This window comes from Coptis chinensis, chromosome 4 (genome assembly GCF_015680905.1).
Source record: "Coptis chinensis isolate HL-2020 chromosome 4, ASM1568090v1, whole genome shotgun sequence".
NCBI lineage: Eukaryota > Viridiplantae > Streptophyta > Magnoliopsida > Ranunculales > Ranunculaceae > Coptis > Coptis chinensis.
In genome coordinates this window covers 65,291,484-65,312,195 of record NC_141459.1, presented here as the reverse complement: position 1 = coordinate 65,312,195, position 20,712 = coordinate 65,291,484, and the positions used below count along the sequence as shown (strand labels likewise).

Genomic DNA, 20,712 nt, shown 5'->3' with positions numbered 1-20,712 from the left:
GGTTGAAACTACAGTTTTAAGCTCTTATCAAGAAGACAAAAGGAAAAAGTAAAATGGCAGAGACTGGTATGGGGCCGATTGGTAATCCCTCGGCGTTCCTTTACTTGTTGGCAACTGTTCTCTAATAGTCTATCCACCTAAGATAGGTTAATGCAAAAGAAGATACTCTCTCACTCCTCTTGTTGCTAGTGTCAGCAAAGTAGGGAGTTCTCTAATCACCTCTACTTTGACTACACGTATTGTCGTGAGATCATCAATGGAATCAAGCAGATTTTTGTTATAGTTATTGATTGCAGAAATTCCTACAGAGAGTGGTCATCTATTCTGAAATTCTGCAGGGGCTCGAGTTGGGTGGCTGAAATATATAAGAGCTACATTTGCGCAATAGTTGATGGAATCTGGAAAGAGCGAAATGCACGTAGGTTTAACAATCAGGGAAGGCCAGCATTAATGGTTTTGAAAAGAATCCTAACAAATATGAAAACCTACATTCATGTGCAAATATCGGAAATGGAGGACACAACTGAAGCCAGAAGGTTGCCTCAAGCTATTGGCATCCAGGTCAAGTTTCAAAGAGCGACACATCATCACTGTCAGTGGATCCCACCAGAACAAGAACGAGTTAAGCTGAATACTGATGGGTCACTAACAGGAGAGGGTACAAGACATGGTGGAGCAATCAGGAACAGAAAGGGCGAAGTTCTGGTAGCGTTTTCTGGTAGTGGTGGCGAACGGTCATTTATATTCCAGGAACTGAAAGCTATTGAGGTTGGGCTGTGCAGATGTATGGAGATGGGCTTTGAGAATGTAGATGTGGTTACAGACTCACTTCTATCAATCCAAATGATAACTAAAATGGCGAAGCCACCATGGAACTGTCTTGATGTGTTAACACACATCTTAGAAATTTCGACCAAATTTAAAAGCTGTAATTTTGCTCATGTATATCGGGACACCAATAGAGTCATTGATCATCTTGCAAGACTCTCTAGTTCCCATGGTATTGATATTTTGCATGTAGGTCCTCCTATAGATAGAGAATTATATAATCTTGTTGAGGAGGATGCAACGAGTACCATATTTGTACGATTTGGTTGATTAATGCAGGTAGGGGTCCGCCTAACCCTAGCTTAAATTTTTTAAAAAAATAAATGAAGTTTGGATACTATCACCTTTCTTGTTGCTGGTGTTGTTTGTCGAAACTGCTTAAGTTGCATCTCCAACTTTTATTGATTCATAGTGTGATAGTGCCATTACAATGTTTGTGAGTTTTACATCAAGAGGAGGAATATCATATGGGCATGTTTGAATTAAATGGTCTCAAAGAGAGGAATAAGGTTTTTTTATTTTTTTTTTTTTTTTTTTTTTTTTATTTTTATTGTTGCTTGTTTATTTTATTTGAATTTACAATGATTTTTGTTACTTTTTGTCTTTCTCAGCAATCATTTAGTGGTAATACTTGAGCATTTTAATTTCATCACTGCATGAGCACTTGGCTCCAAGCTCAATTGTTTGTGCTTTTAGAATTTGGACAATGTGTTGCCTCATTGGGCTTTAAAGCCTAAAAATTCTATTTTGTTCTCATTATTATAGATGCCATGAGAGTTGAGAGGGAGGTCCTACTAGTTATTAATTAAGGAATCAAATATTGGGAATAAAAATAGAGAGATTAGCTAGATGGTCTATAGCCCTATGACAATATACTAATTAGAGTATCAACAAGTAGAAAGTTCAGAGACTGCATATACATTTTTTTTTCTGACAATATCTTGGGGGCGGGGGGCACTCCCAGATTTGCCCTTTATTTGGATACTCTAGTTATTTCATATATCATTACCAATATCAAATCTCACATGTCCCGACCAAATTTATTTTCATTTTCTGCACTTACATGTCATTTAGCCTCTCATTGAGTTTTCCCAGTCTATCGTGTGTGCTTTTAGACTTTGGACAATACATTGCATCTTTTATACTATTTAGAGCACAAGCAAGTACAAAGTTCCCAGGCTTTTTTATGCTCATATGCCCCGACAAAATTTTTTTTCACTAGAAAAAACTGTGTAGCCCCTATCATATGGGCATGTTTGAATTAAATGGTTTCAAAGAGAGGAATAAGTTTATTTATTTATTTATTTATTTTTATTGTTGTTTGTTTGTTGTTTTATTTGAATTTACAATGATTTCTATTACTTTTTGTCTTTCTCAGCAATCATTCAGTGGTAATCACAGTCTGAAGTAAGCTAAGGTCCAGACAAGCATTTTCGGTAACTCAGTTCAAGTTGACTCATTATCCTTACAATTGAGTTATCAAACACTGGTTTCTATGACATTGTAGTGAATTTTTCTTTAATTTCACAGTAAATCTCATGATTCTATGTCTGAACTGTATAGGAAATGTAGTGGAAGAAGTATTCAGCCTATCAAAGCCACAGCCACAGAGACCACCCCGACCATTCCTAGTAAGAGCTGTATTATAGGACTTTTAGGGTGATTAGTTTTTAATTTTGTGAAGTTGTCTTATTTGGTGTCATTTTTGCTCATGTATAGAGTCATGGAGCGGTGGGAAGACAAAGATTGGGATTAACGGTGAGCTTTTTTTTTTCTTGAAAACTTGTTTATTATTAGCTTATTTGCATCTTTTAGGTTCCATCTAGACTAGCAATGTCGCAGTTTAGTTTTAGAGCATAGAATGCATCTGGTCTTCCAGTCTATCTGAAAATTACTATCGTGGAGGTTTTGGCCGGATTGGAAGGTTGGTCTTACGTATTGCAACAAGCAGAGATGATATCGATGTTGTAGCTGTCACTAATCCATTCATTGATGCCTCATACATGGTATGGGGACACTATTTGTATCTTCTCTAGTTTTTCTTATCCTTTCTTTGTTGCCATTGGAGCTAAATTTTACAAATTTCTTGTTAGTACCGACTATGAGATTGATTGTGAGACTTGAGGTGGTTTATGTCACTATACAAAAATTAGTATCAACATACATCCTTAGTTCAATCCAATGTAAAACCTAACACATTTTTCTTTTTTGTCTTATACGTACTTTAAATTGGGCTACTTGGTGAAAATTTTGGGCTGATGTTATCCTTTTCCAAGCTTACATATTCAAATATGTTCAGTATGTTAACTATATGAGAACTAGCCCCATATAAAGACAGTTCATGTTGCATATTGCACTGTGTTTGTATACAAAAAACGAACTACTCTAGATTATGACATTTAAAGCAGGATAACATTAATAAGTTAGAAGAAGTTGTGAATAAAACACATTGAGTAGTATATTAGTATGTTAAAATTGTGAAGTAATCCTGCATATGACATCTTATATAGTATATAGTCCAGTGTATGACAATTTATGTGGAATACTCGTGTATATGACACTTAAGTGGAATACCCGAGAATACTCATTTATTGGTTTTTCTTGTGTTATGTTGATAATGAGGGAAAATAATGGTAATTTTGATTGGTGGAGGCATGTGTCCAGCTTTTACTATCACTTGATTCCCAGTTTCCAACAAACACTCACCATCATCATCTACTGGATGGAGCTTATGACATGGGGGATTTGGGTACTACTAGTGGTGTGTCATTAACCTTTACTTGTTTATATGATGTAATACTATGACAATTTTTATCTCTAACTTTTCTATTACCGAACAATTAACCTAAAGGTATGAGGGTTTCATTATGCCATTTCCCTATTATTTGAATTCACATTCAAAGCACTGCCTAATAGGTATAGAAATATAGGAACCTCATATAAGAAAAGAAGGTTATGATAGAGTTGGCCATCCCGGTGGTAGTCAAGTTATAATGATGTCTTCTCAAATTGAAAAAAAAACTTTAAATTTGAAAGGATATCATTACAACCGGACATCCTCTTGGGGTAGCTAACTCTATCATGTCCAACTTCTCAAATATTTCCTTGTATTTTAGGTTAAGAGTTGTTCTATAGACATGGATAAACAATGTCATAGTACTACATCACATACACACAGGTTAAGTGGGACAAAAATAATGTGGGAAAAGGAGGAGAAAGCCGGCCTACACAAAAAGTGAACAAGAAGAATAAGAGAGAGGGAAAACAGAAAGTGGTTATGGTAATCATCATCTACTAGATGGAGCCTATTACATGGAGGATTTGGGTACTGCTAGTGGTGTGTCATTAACCTCTACTCGTTTATATGATGTAAATACTATGATAATTTTTATCTCTAACTTTTCTATTACTGAACAATTAACCTAAAGGTATGAGGTTTTCACTATGCCATTTCCCTATTATTTGAATTCACATTCAGAGCACGATCTAATAGGTATGGAAATATAGGAACCTCATATAAGAAAAGAAGGTTATGATAGAGTTGGCTATCCCAGTGGCTATCAAGTTATAATGATATATCTTCTCAAATTGAAAAAAACTTTCAATTTGAGAGGATAGATCATTATAACTTGACAGCCTCCTGAGGTAGCTAACTTTATCATGTCCAGTTTCTCAAATATTTCCTTATATTTTAGGTTAAGAGTTGTTCCATAGACCTAGATAAACAATATCATAGTACTACATCACATACACAAAGGTTAAGTGTGACAAAAATAATGTGGGAGAAGGACGAGAAAGCCGGCTTACACAAAAAGTGAACAAGAAGAATGAGAGAGAGGGAAAATTGAAAGAGGTTACGGTAATCATCATCTACTAGATGGAGCCTATGACATGGGGGATTTGGGTACTGCTAGTGGTGTGTCATTAACCTCTACTCGTTTATGTGATGTAAATACTATGACAATTTTTATCTCTAACTTTTCTATTACTGAACAATTAACCTAAAGGTATGAAGGTTTCACTATGCCATTTCCCTATTATTTGAATTCACATTCAAAGCACGGCCTAATAGGTATGGAAATATAGGAACCTCATATAAGAAAATAAGGTTATGATAGAGTTGGCTATCCCGGTGGCTGTCAAGTTATAATGATCTATATTCTCAAATTGAAAAAAAACTTTCAATTTGAGAGGATAGATCATTATAACTTGACAGCATCCTGGGGTAGCTAACTCTATCATGTCCAACTTCTCAAATATTTCCTTATATTTTATGTTAAGAGTTGTTCCGTAGACATGGATAAACAAAGTCATAGTACTAAATCACATACACAAAGGTTAAGTGTGACAAAAATAATATGGGAAAAGGAAGAGAAGAGCGGCTTACACAAAAAGTGAACAAGATGAATGAGAGAGGGGGAAAATAGAAAGTGGTTATGGTAATATGTGTTGACGACTGTTCGACTACAACAAAGCTTGGTGAAAAGCTACGTTCAGTAGAATCTTCAGCAACGTTTCAATGTCTTGATTCTCGAAAGCAGCTAGTGGTTGGGAGGTTTTTCAAGTCTGCACATGTAAAGTATGTAAAATGTAAGTCAATCTGAAAACCTTTTATGATGCCTACTTGACTGTAAAGAATGCATAGTTGTATGTATTTGCAATGACAATTGAATTATCCATCACCGAGATGTATATGTTATTGTATTAACTGGTGTACGTAATGTATGTGTTTCATTACAACACGGTTGCTTGGGATGGAGACACAATTCAAGTACATGGTAAACAGCTGGAAAAATTGATGCTTAACAGATTTGTTAATGGCCAGGTAAGCTATGCACAAATTTTTTTCTCATATAACATCGATGAAAATTGACTTACTTCTGGGATGCACTATGAAGGTATTAAATTGGTATCCTCGAGAGACAGAGAAGATAATTGGTAAGGTGAGACATTGTAGTTTCAGTTTTACTATATAGTAATGGGATACTCACTTTAACATGCAAATAAAGCTTCATCAGTCTCTGTTCTACTTCAAAACTTTGAAGGTTTCAACATAGTTTTTCTTAACTATAATACGGTGCCCGCGCCTTTATAATTGCTCTAAGGATTTCAAACACACAGTTCAATTCATTGTTGATGGCATAGATACGTATTTTATTTCTTCTTCTGCATAATTATCTATGGCATAGTGATGTGTACGTTACTGGAGAATAATTGCATTACTGATATTTGGTTTGTTCTTTGCACACCAATTAAGAGTTGATCTTCCAAATTCCAACCCTATGAATATTTGTGCCATATTTTTTAGATAATAGGCAGTATTTGTATTTGTAGTGAATCATATTTACAAGTTTGGTCTGTCTTCCTCTTGGATTTTTGGCATTAGATGGGACATCAGTACATCAACAAGGTTTCATGTTCGTAAATTGAGTGAATCAGCTGAAATTGAAGCTATTTTTTTTTTTTTGGTTTTAGTTTTCTGGTATGAGAAGTTCTTGTAGAAAATCAATGTATGCTTGCTACTTTTAGTCATCTTTATAGGGCAAAAGCAAAAGTATTTTCAGATATGAAGAAGTGCTCTTTCAAGTGATGCGTTGTAATGACATAATATGTGTTGTATTGTTCTTGAAATTGCGAGTAGTCTACCTATGTATTTGTTGAAAGACTAGCTTAATTGGGTTCTTAATTAAGTGGTTGGAAAGTCTTAAATAGGTTTTATTTTTGCGAAAGACAAATGCATGGTTCTTGGGTTTGCTTAGAAATTGATGGCCACTGACCTTGTTGGGGGGAGGGGGGTGGGGCTTAAAATGTTTTCTTAAGATCTACAGTTATGTTAACATATCTTGTTCTTGCTTCTTTGGACCATGAATTCTCTTCATATTAGTTTAGTTTACTCTGTCCTTTCTTTTATGTTCAACAGAAGCAACTAGCAATTGCATCCAAGAGCTCTGCATGCCGGTTTGAGATGAAACATATTTCAGATTTCCTCATGAGGCTTTAGGTACTTGGTGAACCTGTTTATTTCTTACCTCTATTGCTTATGTTGCATGTTCATTTAGAATGACGCCAATTAGAATTAGATTAATGTTTTGTTTATGCTTATGTCTTGAGTTGAGGTTGTGGAAATTTTACTTATGAACTCATTTATATCCAATTTCTTATACATCATGTTTCTGAAGTTTGAGACTAACATGATTTTTTTTGTTGTAAAAACAGGTACACACCCTAGAATGTGAGAGTGTAGGCGGTGGTGCTACTTTTAAATGTGATACTTGCCGTTTTGTATTTGTCGTATTGGAATCGATAACTTAAATGGCCAGAAGAGGAAGCTCTTCTGTATATTTGTTGCTGTCATTTCACGTTGTGAACCTTTACCTTAGATTACCTATGTACTCCATCTGTACTTCATCTTGCTTGAAATAAGTGATTTGCTTTCAATGACTCATATGGTCCAACTGTACTTCATCATGCTTGAAATAAGTGACCTACTTTCAATGACTCATTTTTAGTCCTCTAGTTTGTATTACTAAAATTGTGGTTTTCGGATTTGTTCACCTTCGTCAGTGTAATATGATAACCCGTAAAAACTCAATTAGATTACTCTAACCTTATTCTTACGGTATCAATTTTTCTATTTCTTACTCTCACATATAGATTCATGTAATATATATAGAGTCAGGATTCGTTCCACTCTTAACTCTCAAGACTTAAACAAATTCAATTGAACAAACACAAAGAACAATGGTGAGAGTAATGTGTTATGTGAAATTTCTATTCTACGATTATACTACGGATTAAATTTACACTAACAAGATACGATAATTCAACTACATAAATACTACGTTGATTCTATGATAAGGAATTAGGAGGGATTTGATTCCACCTTAACTCAACTTAACTTGCTAACGACGAATCGTCGTAATCCGAATTGAACTGCTTCGCAGAACAATTGGTTCTTCCTAATCCCTAATTACACATGGCATTTTTACCAATTATAACTAGCATGTGAATGATTAAACCCATTCTCATGGTGACTAATCATTTCTAGAGTGGAAAGGAATTATGACTATTCTACACTAACACAAATCAAGCTTTCATCAAGGCTTCACAACCCCCTCTAATGCAGGTTTAGCCGAGAATCATTCCGCAATCATTTCCATATGAATCTAAACTAAACAAAATATCAAGATTCCAACTTTACTAATTTAACAAACAATAATTGAAATCTAATTAACAATTAAGAAATGATATCAACAAGAATTTAAACTAGATCTATAAATGTAATGACAAAAAAATGAATTGAATAATAATAAACTATTTTATTAATTTAATCAAATGAATAAAAATAATGTAATACTAAAATTGAACAAGAATTAACTAATGAATTAATGTAAAACTAAATCTAGATCTAAATTATTACAAGGAACTAGTTTTCTAAATAAAACTAGATAACTTAAGAACTAAGCTTTTCTTTGTTTTTATATGTTTCAGATCCAAAATCGTGCATGGGCTTGGACCCATGTTTTGGGCCAGAGAATCAGGCCCAAAACCTAATTCTTTCAGTCCAAAAAGGCCTCTTCAGCTGGAGTTGGCTTTGACAAATTTTTCGTCCACTTTTACTCTTCTGATTGAGTCAAGGCTTAGACACTTGGAAAACTCTTTCCGAGTCGGTCGTTTTGACGTAAGGTAGGCCCAATTCCGAGGTCTGAGTCCAAAGATATGGTCTTCGGAAGTTCTGCTGACTTTGTGCACTATTTATGCCCGCGTGGACTTTGACTTTTCATCTTTTGACCGGGCTTTACAGAGGCTTTGTCTTCTTGAAAATTTGCCTTTAATCACAAAACTACTTAGCAACCGACCTTTGCTCCTTTATCTTGCTAAAGTGGCACATTTCTGCACATAGTGGACTTTGAAGCCTGAAATGCATAAAAACACGTAATCAGTATTAACTCTTACTTATTATTCACATAATTGGTCTAAAAGTACGATTATTAAGGGGTTAGAACTACAGTTTTGGGCTCTTATCAAACCACCCCCAAACAGCATTTTGCTTGTCCTCAAGCAAATATGAGAAATTAGAATAAGTGACCAAAAATGGAGTTCTAACTACTCTCGTTTCGCTGAGTGCGATTGCATTTACCATATGCAATAAGGCCTTAAACCACTAGGAATTCCCTAGTGGACGAGTTATAGCCTCGTGAGAGTTTTCCAGTGAAGGTACTCACAAACTTCATCTATACTACAACGACTAAGAAATAAAACTATTGTTTCCTCATTCATGTCTCAACTATCTATACATCTCACTAGCAAATGAATAAGAATAACCAAGTCAAAAACCTAAGCTAATATATGCATAATAATCAATCATCTATGATACAAATATATATACTATAAGTAATACTATGAAATGCCTAGCAGGTTCGTTTATGAAAACTCGAAATAGCGTCCTTAAGTAGGTCCTCACATAAATGTCAAGACAAAAACCACTCTGATTTTTCCGCTCAAGTTTCTCTACTCCAGTGTGCAGTGGACACACTTTACCTTACAATCTCAATGACAAACAAGGAAGCCGGAGTCGATCAAACACATCTGCCACTTACTATCATACTAACCTATTCCTAATTGAGCTAGATGTCTTTATTAGGTGTTGCGGGGATTAGGAGATGGTTTAAGAAGGAAGGAAATGGATATTCAAAAGGACAAGTTTGAGATAATAGAGTCTTCATATTATGTAACTTAGAGAAAACCTTGTTATTTTCTTTTGCTTCTATACTTTGTTTCCATCCTTAGCCATATTTTTCTTTTTCTTTTCTTTGTCTTTTGACTCCCTTTTATTCTATTTTTGGAGTTTTTCTTTATTTCTATTTTTCTTTTTCTTTTCCTTGGATGGAAACTTCTTTTATTTTTCTGAAGCAACTAACTAATTTTTGTTTACACAGGTTTTTCTCTTCTTCTTTCTTCACTCTTTCTATTCTCAGACTTATTCTAGATTGGGTAAGTTGAATTTTTTATTTTGTTTTGTTTTTGTAACATGGTAAAGGAATTGTGGTTTATGGAAGGCTAAAGAAAGGCTCAGAGGGGCGACTAGCAGAAAATAATTCATAGGTTTGAATTTCTGACTATATCAATCCAAAGAGGGCCTAAATTCTCGCTTAGGATATGGCATAGTAATCAAGCAAGTTAACGTGTGATTTCTCTATCCGGATTTTACTTCTCCCTTGTGTTATTTCTTAAATGTTTCGCTCATATAAAGCTTTAGGCTATATTCTCACAGGATTTGTAGAATAAGTACTCTAGCCTAGATTTCAGAAACTTACTGCTAACAATCATAGATACTCATGTAATATATTTATAGATAGATGCAAAGATTATTACCTACATATTAACCTAAGTTTCTAAAAATTATTATGATGCAAAAGCTACGTGAGACTTCTATATTGTTAAGAGCATAGAGAAAGAAAACAATACCAATATTCATAAGTGTATAGCATAAACTTATTTATTTATATTTTTGAAATTTTTAACTTGAAAACAAATGCATATTATACATATCTATATCCTAACAGATGCCTTAATTACACGTGTTTCTATGCCCCCAACAAGAAGCATGCTTTGTCCTCAAAGCATTTAAATAAAGAGGGTAAAAAAATACCATGGAAACGCGTGAAATTCTGGAACATCTGCAAAACAAGGTTAGAACATACTAATATAGGAAATAAAAAAAACTGATGCAACTCTATAAGAGTTCCACCCATTATGGGGTTAACAGAATTAAATTGCTTGGGACATAAGAAAACACTAACTGAAACTAAAAACTTACCTCCACTCCAGCGTTTACTCGTCATCCTCCTTTTCTATAAAGAAGTGAGGTTCCTTCGCATCCTGCCATGCCATTATAATTTGCCAAACTTGCCGCCATTTATCATCTACGGATGCTAACCTGTTAAGCGCCACTTGGTCGGATGGGGTGTAAGGTGCAACCTGATGAGGTTGTATCCTCCACCCTTGCCAAGTCATTGCACAAAAGGATCGAATAATAGAATTGGTGGGTCTCACAATGTCGACCGCAACCCAGTCCGTGAAACGACCACAAAAAATAGGGAAAAAACATAGCATAATACGGCAAACTAATATAGGCATAAGAAGATACTTATGCATCATGCTATGGGCTCGTGCTAAACTAGACATTAAGGTCTTAGGAAGGTCATATAGCAGGCGTTCCTAAGCTAAAGCAAGGAAAACATGCAAGTGGCATCATTCGCAGAAGAAAAATGCCACTCCCCTAATATGTTTAGCATGATAAAGAACATTACCGTATCACATTAAGGGACAACCTACCAAGGGCTACATTATATGTCCCTTGGTCCTCTACACGAAAAATGCCGGACCCATAATTCTCATGTAAAAGCTCATAGTTGTAGGCAGAGAAATTATCAACTATGTAGCCCCATGGGTCTTGAATTTTAGCAGGCATAGGAATCTCAATAACAAAAGCCAACAGGGACTTAGTTATCTCCATTGTTTTGCCATCCGATAAAAAAATGTACAGTGGTTATAAAAATACGAGGCAAGTGTAGGGGAGTAAAGTTCATCAGAACTTACCATTAAAGATTGCCATCCTGCTTGTATGATTACTTCACGAAACCAAGCACCATAGGTGTCACTTTGGAACAAGTCTTCGAAAGACTGTTCCGGTATGATACACGGGGATGTCATCACAAAACTACTATCTAGAACAGTTGCAACTATCCTGGAACAACCCACGCAAAAAATCAGAAATTTCGCGTCTACTGAGTTCTGGGCGCAGGTGCGCTCGGGTGTTTTTGGATTTACAGTGTTTTGGGGACGAGTCGCGCTCAACTTGGGCGCAGTGCTTCGAGGGTAGAATTTCGGCAGCTGATTGATTAGAGGCAGGTCCATCCATCCTTGCGCAGTGCACTCGTGGTGCTTTATCTTTGCCGGTCGAAAGGAAAATTAAGCGAAAATTGGGAGTGAAAAATGAGGGATGGATGTGAGAGATGTGTGTGTGTGGAGAATGAATGAAGTTTATATAGGGTTAGGTTTCCAAAAACGAATCGGAAATTTCCAAAACGCGTTTTAAGGCAATTGACGAAATGAAATTTCCGAACCGAAACGAAACAACCCATATTCTTGATTCTATGACAACCCTAATATCTTTTATACTGGATTTAGACTAGTAACTTCTAAACTCTCTTAGATTTCATCCTACCACCACATCTAATCATAGGTATGTCAATTACGACAATAATCTCAACCTTCACTCCAAAACAAACTCTAAAATGGAGGATCTTCTACAAATCATTGATAGAATAAATAATACCACCCCCAAACAATTCGGGAAGGTGGGATTAACAATAAAATCCATGAACAATTTGAAAAGAACCACATTATATTAAAATTGAAATTCAAACAACATTTAACTACCAAATTCAAAGTTAACTACGAAATTTAACAACGTAACATCCTATCTACTAAAAATAATAAAAAATAACATCAAAACAACAAACAAGAAGAAATCTAGCTACTCTTCAAGGGAGCGAGGTGGGGGTAAGAATAGGAATTTGAGTGATCAAGAATGGAAAAACCAAACACCCCACCCCCAAACAAATTTTTGAAAACAGGTTTGTAAAAATTTGTTTTAAAACGGGTCTTTTAAAGTCGATTCGAGACTTAATGTGGGGTCATTTTACGCCGATTCCCTAGACTCTGCACACCCCAAACAAGCATGAAACTGGGGTGGCACAAAGTGGATGATCGTGGTCAACTATAAACAAATAGTCGGAAGAGTTGGGGTCTAGCCATAAAAACATGATACAAAATGCACCCCCAAACAGAATAATGTTGTATAATTGGAAGCAAACATGTAAGCGAAGGAATGAAAACTTATGCATCCTATCAAAGAACATATGCAAACCATCATGTTATAATTGTTTTAAATAGTTGGAATGACCAAAAAGATGAATTAGCGATACTTTAGGTGAGAAGGGAATGAAGTGTGGATCCTGATGTCTTTCATGAAGCTCAGATGAGGAAAAATAAGACAAACTAGGTTTCTCACTACACTCGGTCAGAGCTTGTCTCTCAATTACTGGAATGGTGTACTCATAGGATTGTGTGCTAGGCAAACACTCTTCACTGTGAGGGTTGAAAAAATTATAGATGGTCTCTGAGGCAATTGGCTCAAGGGCAAAATCGAGGTTCCTTTTAAATGGTAGGTGAATGGATGGCTTAGTTGTGGTAGATGGTTGGATTATAGGAGGTGGTAACTCAGGTGGATAGTGGTTGGTTGGTGGTTCATCGGGTGGTGGATCCTCACATGCTCTTAAGAACTCTACATCTGGCTTAGCTGAATCCACAAGGTTGTGGTTCGTGGCTTGATCTTTAAGATTTTTCTCTATTTCTTTCCTTGTTATTTCCTCAGCTGCCAAACTGAATTGAGATTCACATTGCTCTAAATATGTAACTTCCTCGTTTTCTTGCACATTAACTTGTTCATGCCTTAGATTTGAATGGTTAATCTCCATGTCCTCACCCTCTTCCTCTAAAACACTACAAGTATCCTCAATGGCCTCATTCGAATGTGTCGAGACATCATCCAGCCGAGTGTGGTTAGCAAACTCAAAGGCCTGGACATGCTCAACAGGAGGGTCCATATTACAAGAATGGCAATAGTTATCAAATTCTTCCTTCGTCACACCTTTATAAATATATTCTAAAGTGTCATCATTATATTCATCGTCAGGTGGATCAGTGGGAAGTTCCTCGGAGACATCGCTCAAGTTTGAGTGGTCATCCGAAACTAGTCCTAAAGAGTCGTCTACAAGAATTTCCTCATCCAGGTGGGGTGTGGAGTTAATATCATGGTTAATGGGAGGGTCTTCGGAAGGTAATGGTTCATGAAAATGTAGGGTAGGTGTGAACTAGGTTGACTGGGTTAGTTATGGGAATAGTGTCGATCTCCGCATGGTAGAAATGTCCATGCGTAGGTGAACCTAGTATCTTTAGGTTCCGTTTATTTCTGAAGTATTATTTTGTTTTGGGCCATTATTTCATCGAATGTTGTTAGTTGAGGGAAGCTTGGTGGTGTGGGTCTGGTTGGTATGGTGTTTGATAGTCATAGTTATTGGCGTTTGAGTGACTCTAGTTGATGTCGCATCTTGTGATGGGTTAGGTTGAAATTTGAATGGTCGGTTGATTGTTATTGGTGGAATTACATGAATAGTTTGGATGACTAGAAAACTCTTAATTGTATGAGTTACTATAAAATTTGAAAATTGAGGCTCATAATTATTATTATATCCTGTAGTAGGCTCAGACTCTTGATATGATGGGCATTGAGAAGCCCAATGGTCAGGACTACCACAACATGAACATGGTGAAGGGTTCCCATAATAATTACAAGATTGCTCTTGATATGATGGGCATTGAGAAGCCCAATGATCAGGACTACCACAAAATGAACATGGTGAAGGGTTCCCATAATAATTACAAGATTGCTCTTGATATGATGGGCATTGAGAAGCCCAATGGTCGACTACCACAAAGATGAACATGGTGAAGGGTTTGCATAATTATCATATGATTGTTGGTCTACATATTGATATGCCATATTGGTTTTTCAAATATATTATAGGGCAATTAATATGCAACCACAACTCTAAGCATACATTTCTAGATAGGCGTGTGGTATTTTGTTTTAAGAAAACAAGCCTGATTATACTAGAATTAAAACTCCTCCCGATTAAGAAACAAGGAGGAAAGAAGGAGTACCTGAATGCCTCCTTGCTTCGCTTACGAATAGCGTCTTGTATACGCGTTCTCAGTGTTTGTATGATGTTAGAAACACTGAATGACTTGAAGAAATGAAAATTTGGAACAAACCTAAGGAAATCGGGCAAATTCAGCAGCTTTAGGGTGCGGTCAGCTCTGTTTGAAGCCTTGCAGTGCTTCGAGTTCCAGCGTTTGAGTGCCAGCTTCGTGGCTTGGCTCTAATTCCAGTAAAGTTAACGTCCTCCAAAAAATTTGAAATTTTTACAGTAGTTTTCTAAGACGTCTATCAAGTAGCCTGTTAAATTTTAGATCAATGGGAGCTATGAAAGTCCCTCTACTTCCCTTCAAACTTTGTGAAACAATTTTCGGACACAATACAAATAACCGAATAGTTAACCCATCAAAACAAAGAAAAACATCTCCAAAATTATACTGGAGACTCCTGACAGATCCTACTTGTTCTTGTAAAACTTTTAGAGAAATTGGAGTTCTACAAACTCTCCTTATGAGCTGGTGTTCCAGAAATTAAGTGTTTGCAAAACTACAGAAATACACGGGAAACACTCCACTATTTAGGAGGTCAAAACAATTGAAAAACTCGTCAAATTTTTACTGCAAGCTCCTGACGTAGGATAGATACTCCTGTAAAAATTATAGAATTTTTAAAACTGCCTAATTAACCTTACTCGATAGTTTTTCCAAGAACACACGGTTTGAAAACTGAAATGCAGCACTGTAAAGATCATATTTGTTCACAAGGTAAAACAATTAGGAAATTTCTGAAAACATTACAGTAAATCAATAACACATTAAGGATTACACCTGTAATTTTTAGAATTTTTAGAAATTTACAAATACCTTTACTGCAGTGTTTTCCTCTGTGAATCCGCAGCCCCTATGCCTAAAATAGTGAACAGTTCCGAAAATTCAAGAAATAGGAATGAAAATTTAAAAGGGTGGGTGGGTAGAGAATGGGGGATTTCCCCTTGGATTCAATCAATTGAATTCTTGTCTTGAACCAGATTAAGATGGCAGCGGCGCCATTTGATAACCCGTAAAAACTCAATTAGATTACTCTAACCTTATTCTTACGGTATCAATATTTTATTTCCTACTCTCACATATAGATTTATTCAATATATATAGAGTCAGGATTCGTTCCACTCTTAACTCTCAAGAATTAAACAAATTCAATTGAACAAACACAAAGAACAATGGTGAGAGTAATGTGTTATGTGAAATTTCTATTCTACGATTATACTACGGATTCAATTTATACTAACAAGATACGATAATTCAACTACAGAAATACTACGTTGATTCTATGATAAGGAATTAGGGGGGATTTGATTCCACCTTAACTCAACTTAACTTGCTAACGGCCAATTAATCGTCAGAATCAGAATCCGAATTGAATCGCTTCAGAAACAATTGGTTCTTCCTAATCCCTAATTACACATGGCATTTATACCAATTATAACTAGCATGTGAACGATTAAACCCATTCTCATGGTGACTAATCATTTCTAGAGTGGAAAGAAATTATGACTATTCTACGCTAACACAAATCAAGCTTTCATCAAGGCTTCGCAACCCCCTCTAATGGAGGTTTAGCTGAGAATCATTCCACAATCATTTCCATATGAATCTAAACTAAACATAATATCAAGATTCCAACTTTACTAATTTAACAAACAATAATTGAAATCTAATTAATAATTAAGAAATGATATCAACAAGAATTTAAACTAGATCTATAAATGTAATGACAAAAAACCGAATTGAATAATAATAAACTATTTTATTAATCTAATCAAATGAATAACAATAATGTAATACTAAAATTGAACAAGAATTAACTAATGAATTAATGTAAAACTAAATCTAGATCTAAATTATTCTAATCTAACCCTAGCTACCATTACAAGGAACTAGTTTTCTAAATAAAACTAGATAACTTAAGAACTAAGCTTTTCTTTGTTTTTATATGTTTCAGATCCAAAATCGTGCATGGGCTTGGAGCCATGTTTTGGGCCAGAGAATCAGGCCCAAAACCCAATTCTTTCAGTCCAAAAAGGCCTCTCCAGCTGGAGTTGGCTTTGACAAACTCTTCATCCACTTATACTCCTCTGATTGGGTCAAGGCTTAGACCATTGGAAAGCTCTTTCTGAACCAGTCTTTTCGTCGTAAGGTAGGCCCAATTCCGAGGTCTGAGTCCAAAGATATGGTCTTTGGAAGTTCTGCTGACTTTGTGAACTATTTATGCCCGCGTGGACTTTGACTTTTCATCTTTTGACCGGGCTTTACAGAGGCTTTGTCTTCTTGAAAATTGGCCTTTAATCATAGAACTCCTTAGCAACCGACCTTTGCTCCTTTATCTCGCTAAAGTGGCACATTTCTACACATAATGGACTTTGAAGCCTGAAATGCATAAAAACACGTAATCAGTATTAACTCTTACTTATTATTCACATAATTGGTCTAAAAGTACGATTGTTAAGGGGTTAAAACTACAGTTTTGGGCTCTTATCATAATATAATGAGAAAGCTAAAACAAGAAAAAACCAAAAAGATTAAAATACCTAGAAATAGAAACAAGGGGAGCCTAGAAAAACAAGCAAACAAACAAGGGGACAAACAAACCTTCTAACAGTTTTTAAACATTGAATTTGATCGGTTCCTCTTTACTTCTAGTGTAAGATTCCTATGCATTTATTGAAGCCGAAGGAGTTATCATTGATCATGTAATTATTCCCTCGGAAACAAATATGAATAACTTTCCATTGCATAATGTCAGTGGCAATTCGAAATATTTCAGAAGTTTCTCCATCCTAAAAGCCTCCTAAAAAAACCATCATTAGTAATACAATAATAATGGAACCAACAACGAAGAAGCTTTCTTTATCCCTTTACTAAAAAAAAAACCCTAACAACAATAAAACGAAAAACCCTAACAGCATAACAAAGAGGAAGCATTATAGGTTTAGGGACTTGGTTCTCCACTGGTAACTTTTCATTACTGGTGACTAATTAGTTTCTGCCCATTACTGAGGGTGCATTGCTGTTTGTAACAATGTGTTGTTATAGGTGGCTCTCTCTCACTTCCTCTGTACTGTCTCCAGATTATCATATTTCAATAAAATTCACTTATCAAAAAAAAATGGTATGATATGAGGTCGGGTATGATATATATAGTGGTTTAAGAACTAGTTTAGTGACGTAATGGAAAGTAGACTACAAGCTCATTTGTTGTTGGATACTTAATTATATGCTACATATAGTAGTTTAATAGGAGTATGCTACATCTACTACTTTAATCTGAGTATGCTATATGTAGCACTTTAATAGGATTATGCTACATCTAGTCATTTAATAGGCGTATGCTACATCTAGTAGTTTAATAGGAGTATGCTACAAGAAAAAGGAATAATTAAGGGTAAGAAAGTAACAACACATCTTCTCTCCCTCTAACCTCCATATGGCGCGAACTCAACTTTTCCTCTCACTAAAATCCTTTCAACTGGAGAACTCTTGCTTCCATTTCTCGTAGTGTACTTTGATCTTCAACAATTATAAGTATGAGGTTAGTTGATTTCTCGTTTGGCTCATTCTCTTTTTTATCTCTAGGTAAAATTTCACAATGGAATGGTGTGTGATTTGGACAATTTGAATGCAAAGTGTCTAGGGAACCGTAAATCACACATATTTGCTCTTTTGTTCATTTAAAAAGTGATGCACAGTATTATTATGACAGTTAGAAAGGTGTATCAGGTTGAGCTTTTATCAAATGTCAAATGAATAAAGACATTGATTGTTTCTAATGTCAAATGAAGTTAACATTGAATCAAATGAACTTGTCATTGAAATTTTCCAAAGTGGTATATGGTTTGAGCACCATAGTTATTTGGTTCTGACCATTCTATTGTTCAAGCATTTATGTGTTTTTTTTACTATTACCACTATGATTACTTCATAGAGTAAGAAAACGAGTGAATATGCGCTAAAAGTGCACTTGTTTCATGTAGCAATCCGATGATGAATCACTTCTTTGATGACGAAGAAGATTGGCTTCGAAATGCATGTTTTGATAGTTTTACGTATGCGGATAGTGATTTTGTGGATATGACATCTATAGGGGAGGGTGAAAATGTTAAAATTCATGAGAATAGTGATAGAGACAGTGATGGGTGTGAGTCTAGTAGAGTTTTCAAAGTACACAAAACAACATTCTATTTTATACGGTTCAAGACCACTGAGGAGGCTTTCACAATTTACAATCAATATGCAAAGTTAGTCAGTTTTAGTGTTCGTAAAGATACTTATAGAATGCGTACAAATGGTGTTCGTGTTAAGCGGAGATTTCTATGCTCAGCTGCTGGTGAACGAAATGTAAATAGTGTGACACCCAAAAAATGGATCATCGAATCCAGCAAGTCGAAGGCCATCACTAGGTTTAAATGTAAAGCCCGATTTGAAGTTGGTTATGATTTTGAATCAAATTTGTGGGTTATGAAGGATTTTATTGGGAAACACACACATCCACTTATACCAGATCCGAGCTCGATGTTCTTAAGATCACATAGAAATGTAAGTGAAGAAGATTTGCAATTTGCTACGAGCCTAGTTGATGTTGGTATTCATAAATGCAATGTGATGGATGTTTTTGTACATAGGGCTGGAGGTTTCTCAAGTGTTGGTTTTTTTAAGAAAGTCTTGTATAATCATATGGGGCTTGATAGGAGAAATCGATGTATTGATGGTGACGCCAACATACTGCTGGCTTTCATGGATAACAAGGTGAAGGGAGATCCCTTATTTCATTACAATTATAACTTAAACGAGGGTAGGCAGCTGGTTAGACTGTTTTGGGTAGATTCCACCTCACGTGCAGACTACAGTTGCTTTGGAGATGTATTGTTGTTTGATTCAACATACAAGAACAACCAGTACATGATGCCGATTGTTGTGTTTGTTGGAGTAAACAACCATCGACAAACAGTAGTGTTTGGTTTTGCATTATTGACGAGTGAGTGTGTTGAGTCTTACGAGTGGGTATTGAAATCTTTAGTTGGCACGATGTATCACCCTAACTCAGTGATCACTGATGGTGACACGGCGATACGCGAGGCTATGAGATCTACTCTCCCAAATTTGAAACACCGCTTGTGCTGTTGGCACATTATGAAAAATTGCCTAAAAAATATCCACATCCTTGGATTTTCAAAAGATTTATGTTCTATTATGTTTATGAAGTGCTCGTCCAATGAGTTCGAATAAAGGTGGGAAACACTCGTGAAGAAATTCCAAGTCAGTAATAACAAATGGGTGAACATGATATACATGAAAAAAAAGATGTGGGTAGAAGCATATCTCCATGGTGAGTTCTTTGCCGGTTGTAGAAGCACCCAACGTTGCGAGAGTATAAACTCTGTAATCCGGCTTCATGTGAAAGTTGGAATGCAGTTGTTTGAGTTGTTTGGAAAAATAGAAGTGGTAGTTGCAAATATCCGGCACCGAGAGCACGAGGAAGAGGTGATGACGAAAGTAACCAAACCAGTCCTTCATACCCACTTGAACGAATATGCAAATCAGGCTGCATCTATCAATATGCGAGCTGCTTTTGATTGTTTTAAGAAGCAATTAAAGGACGAAGTGATGTGCACTGCAGACGGTAAAAAAGATGTGGGTGACAATATTCGTGTGTACACCATGAGTCTCCATTTGAATAGGCAAAAAATGTTGACTGTGAGATACAATGATGCATTGTAGGATGCTAGCTGTTCATGTAGGCTATTTGAGTCGTCTGGATTTCCATGTAGACATATCATTTCAGTTTACAAACATGAGGATGTTGGTGTGATACCTTAGGGCTGCTTTTTAAGGAGATGGACACGGGATGCTAAATCGGTTGTTCCATTAGGAGAGCCTAACTTTTCTGATAGAACGGCCTCTGTTATACGTTTCAGTGATCTTACAACCAAATGTAGCCAGATATGTTCGTGGGCCTCCCAAACAGCAGAAAACACTGAAGCTTTCAAAGTTTTTTTAGCTTCTTTTTGTAGACAGAACCGAACTCCATCTGCTTCTAAAGGC

The 20,712-nt window shown here is 35.9% G+C and overlaps 2 protein-coding genes across 2 annotated transcripts; both read left to right on the top strand.

Moving 5' to 3' along the window:
* The first annotated feature begins 510 nt into the window (after nt 1-510).
* LOC147504412 (uncharacterized) lies at nt 511-1,098 on the top strand. Its single transcript, XM_086605195.1, has one exon. The coding sequence runs from the start codon at nt 511-513 to the stop codon at nt 1,096-1,098; it is 588 nt and encodes a 195-aa protein (XP_086461321.1).
* Nucleotides 1,099-18,654: 17,556 nt separating this feature from the next.
* LOC147504411 (protein FAR1-RELATED SEQUENCE 5-like) lies at nt 18,655-19,896 on the top strand. Its single transcript, XM_086605194.1, has one exon. It carries the CDS (start codon nt 18,655-18,657, stop codon nt 19,894-19,896), a length of 1,242 nt encoding a protein of 413 aa, XP_086461320.1.
* Nucleotides 19,897-20,712: the final 816 nt, after the last annotated feature.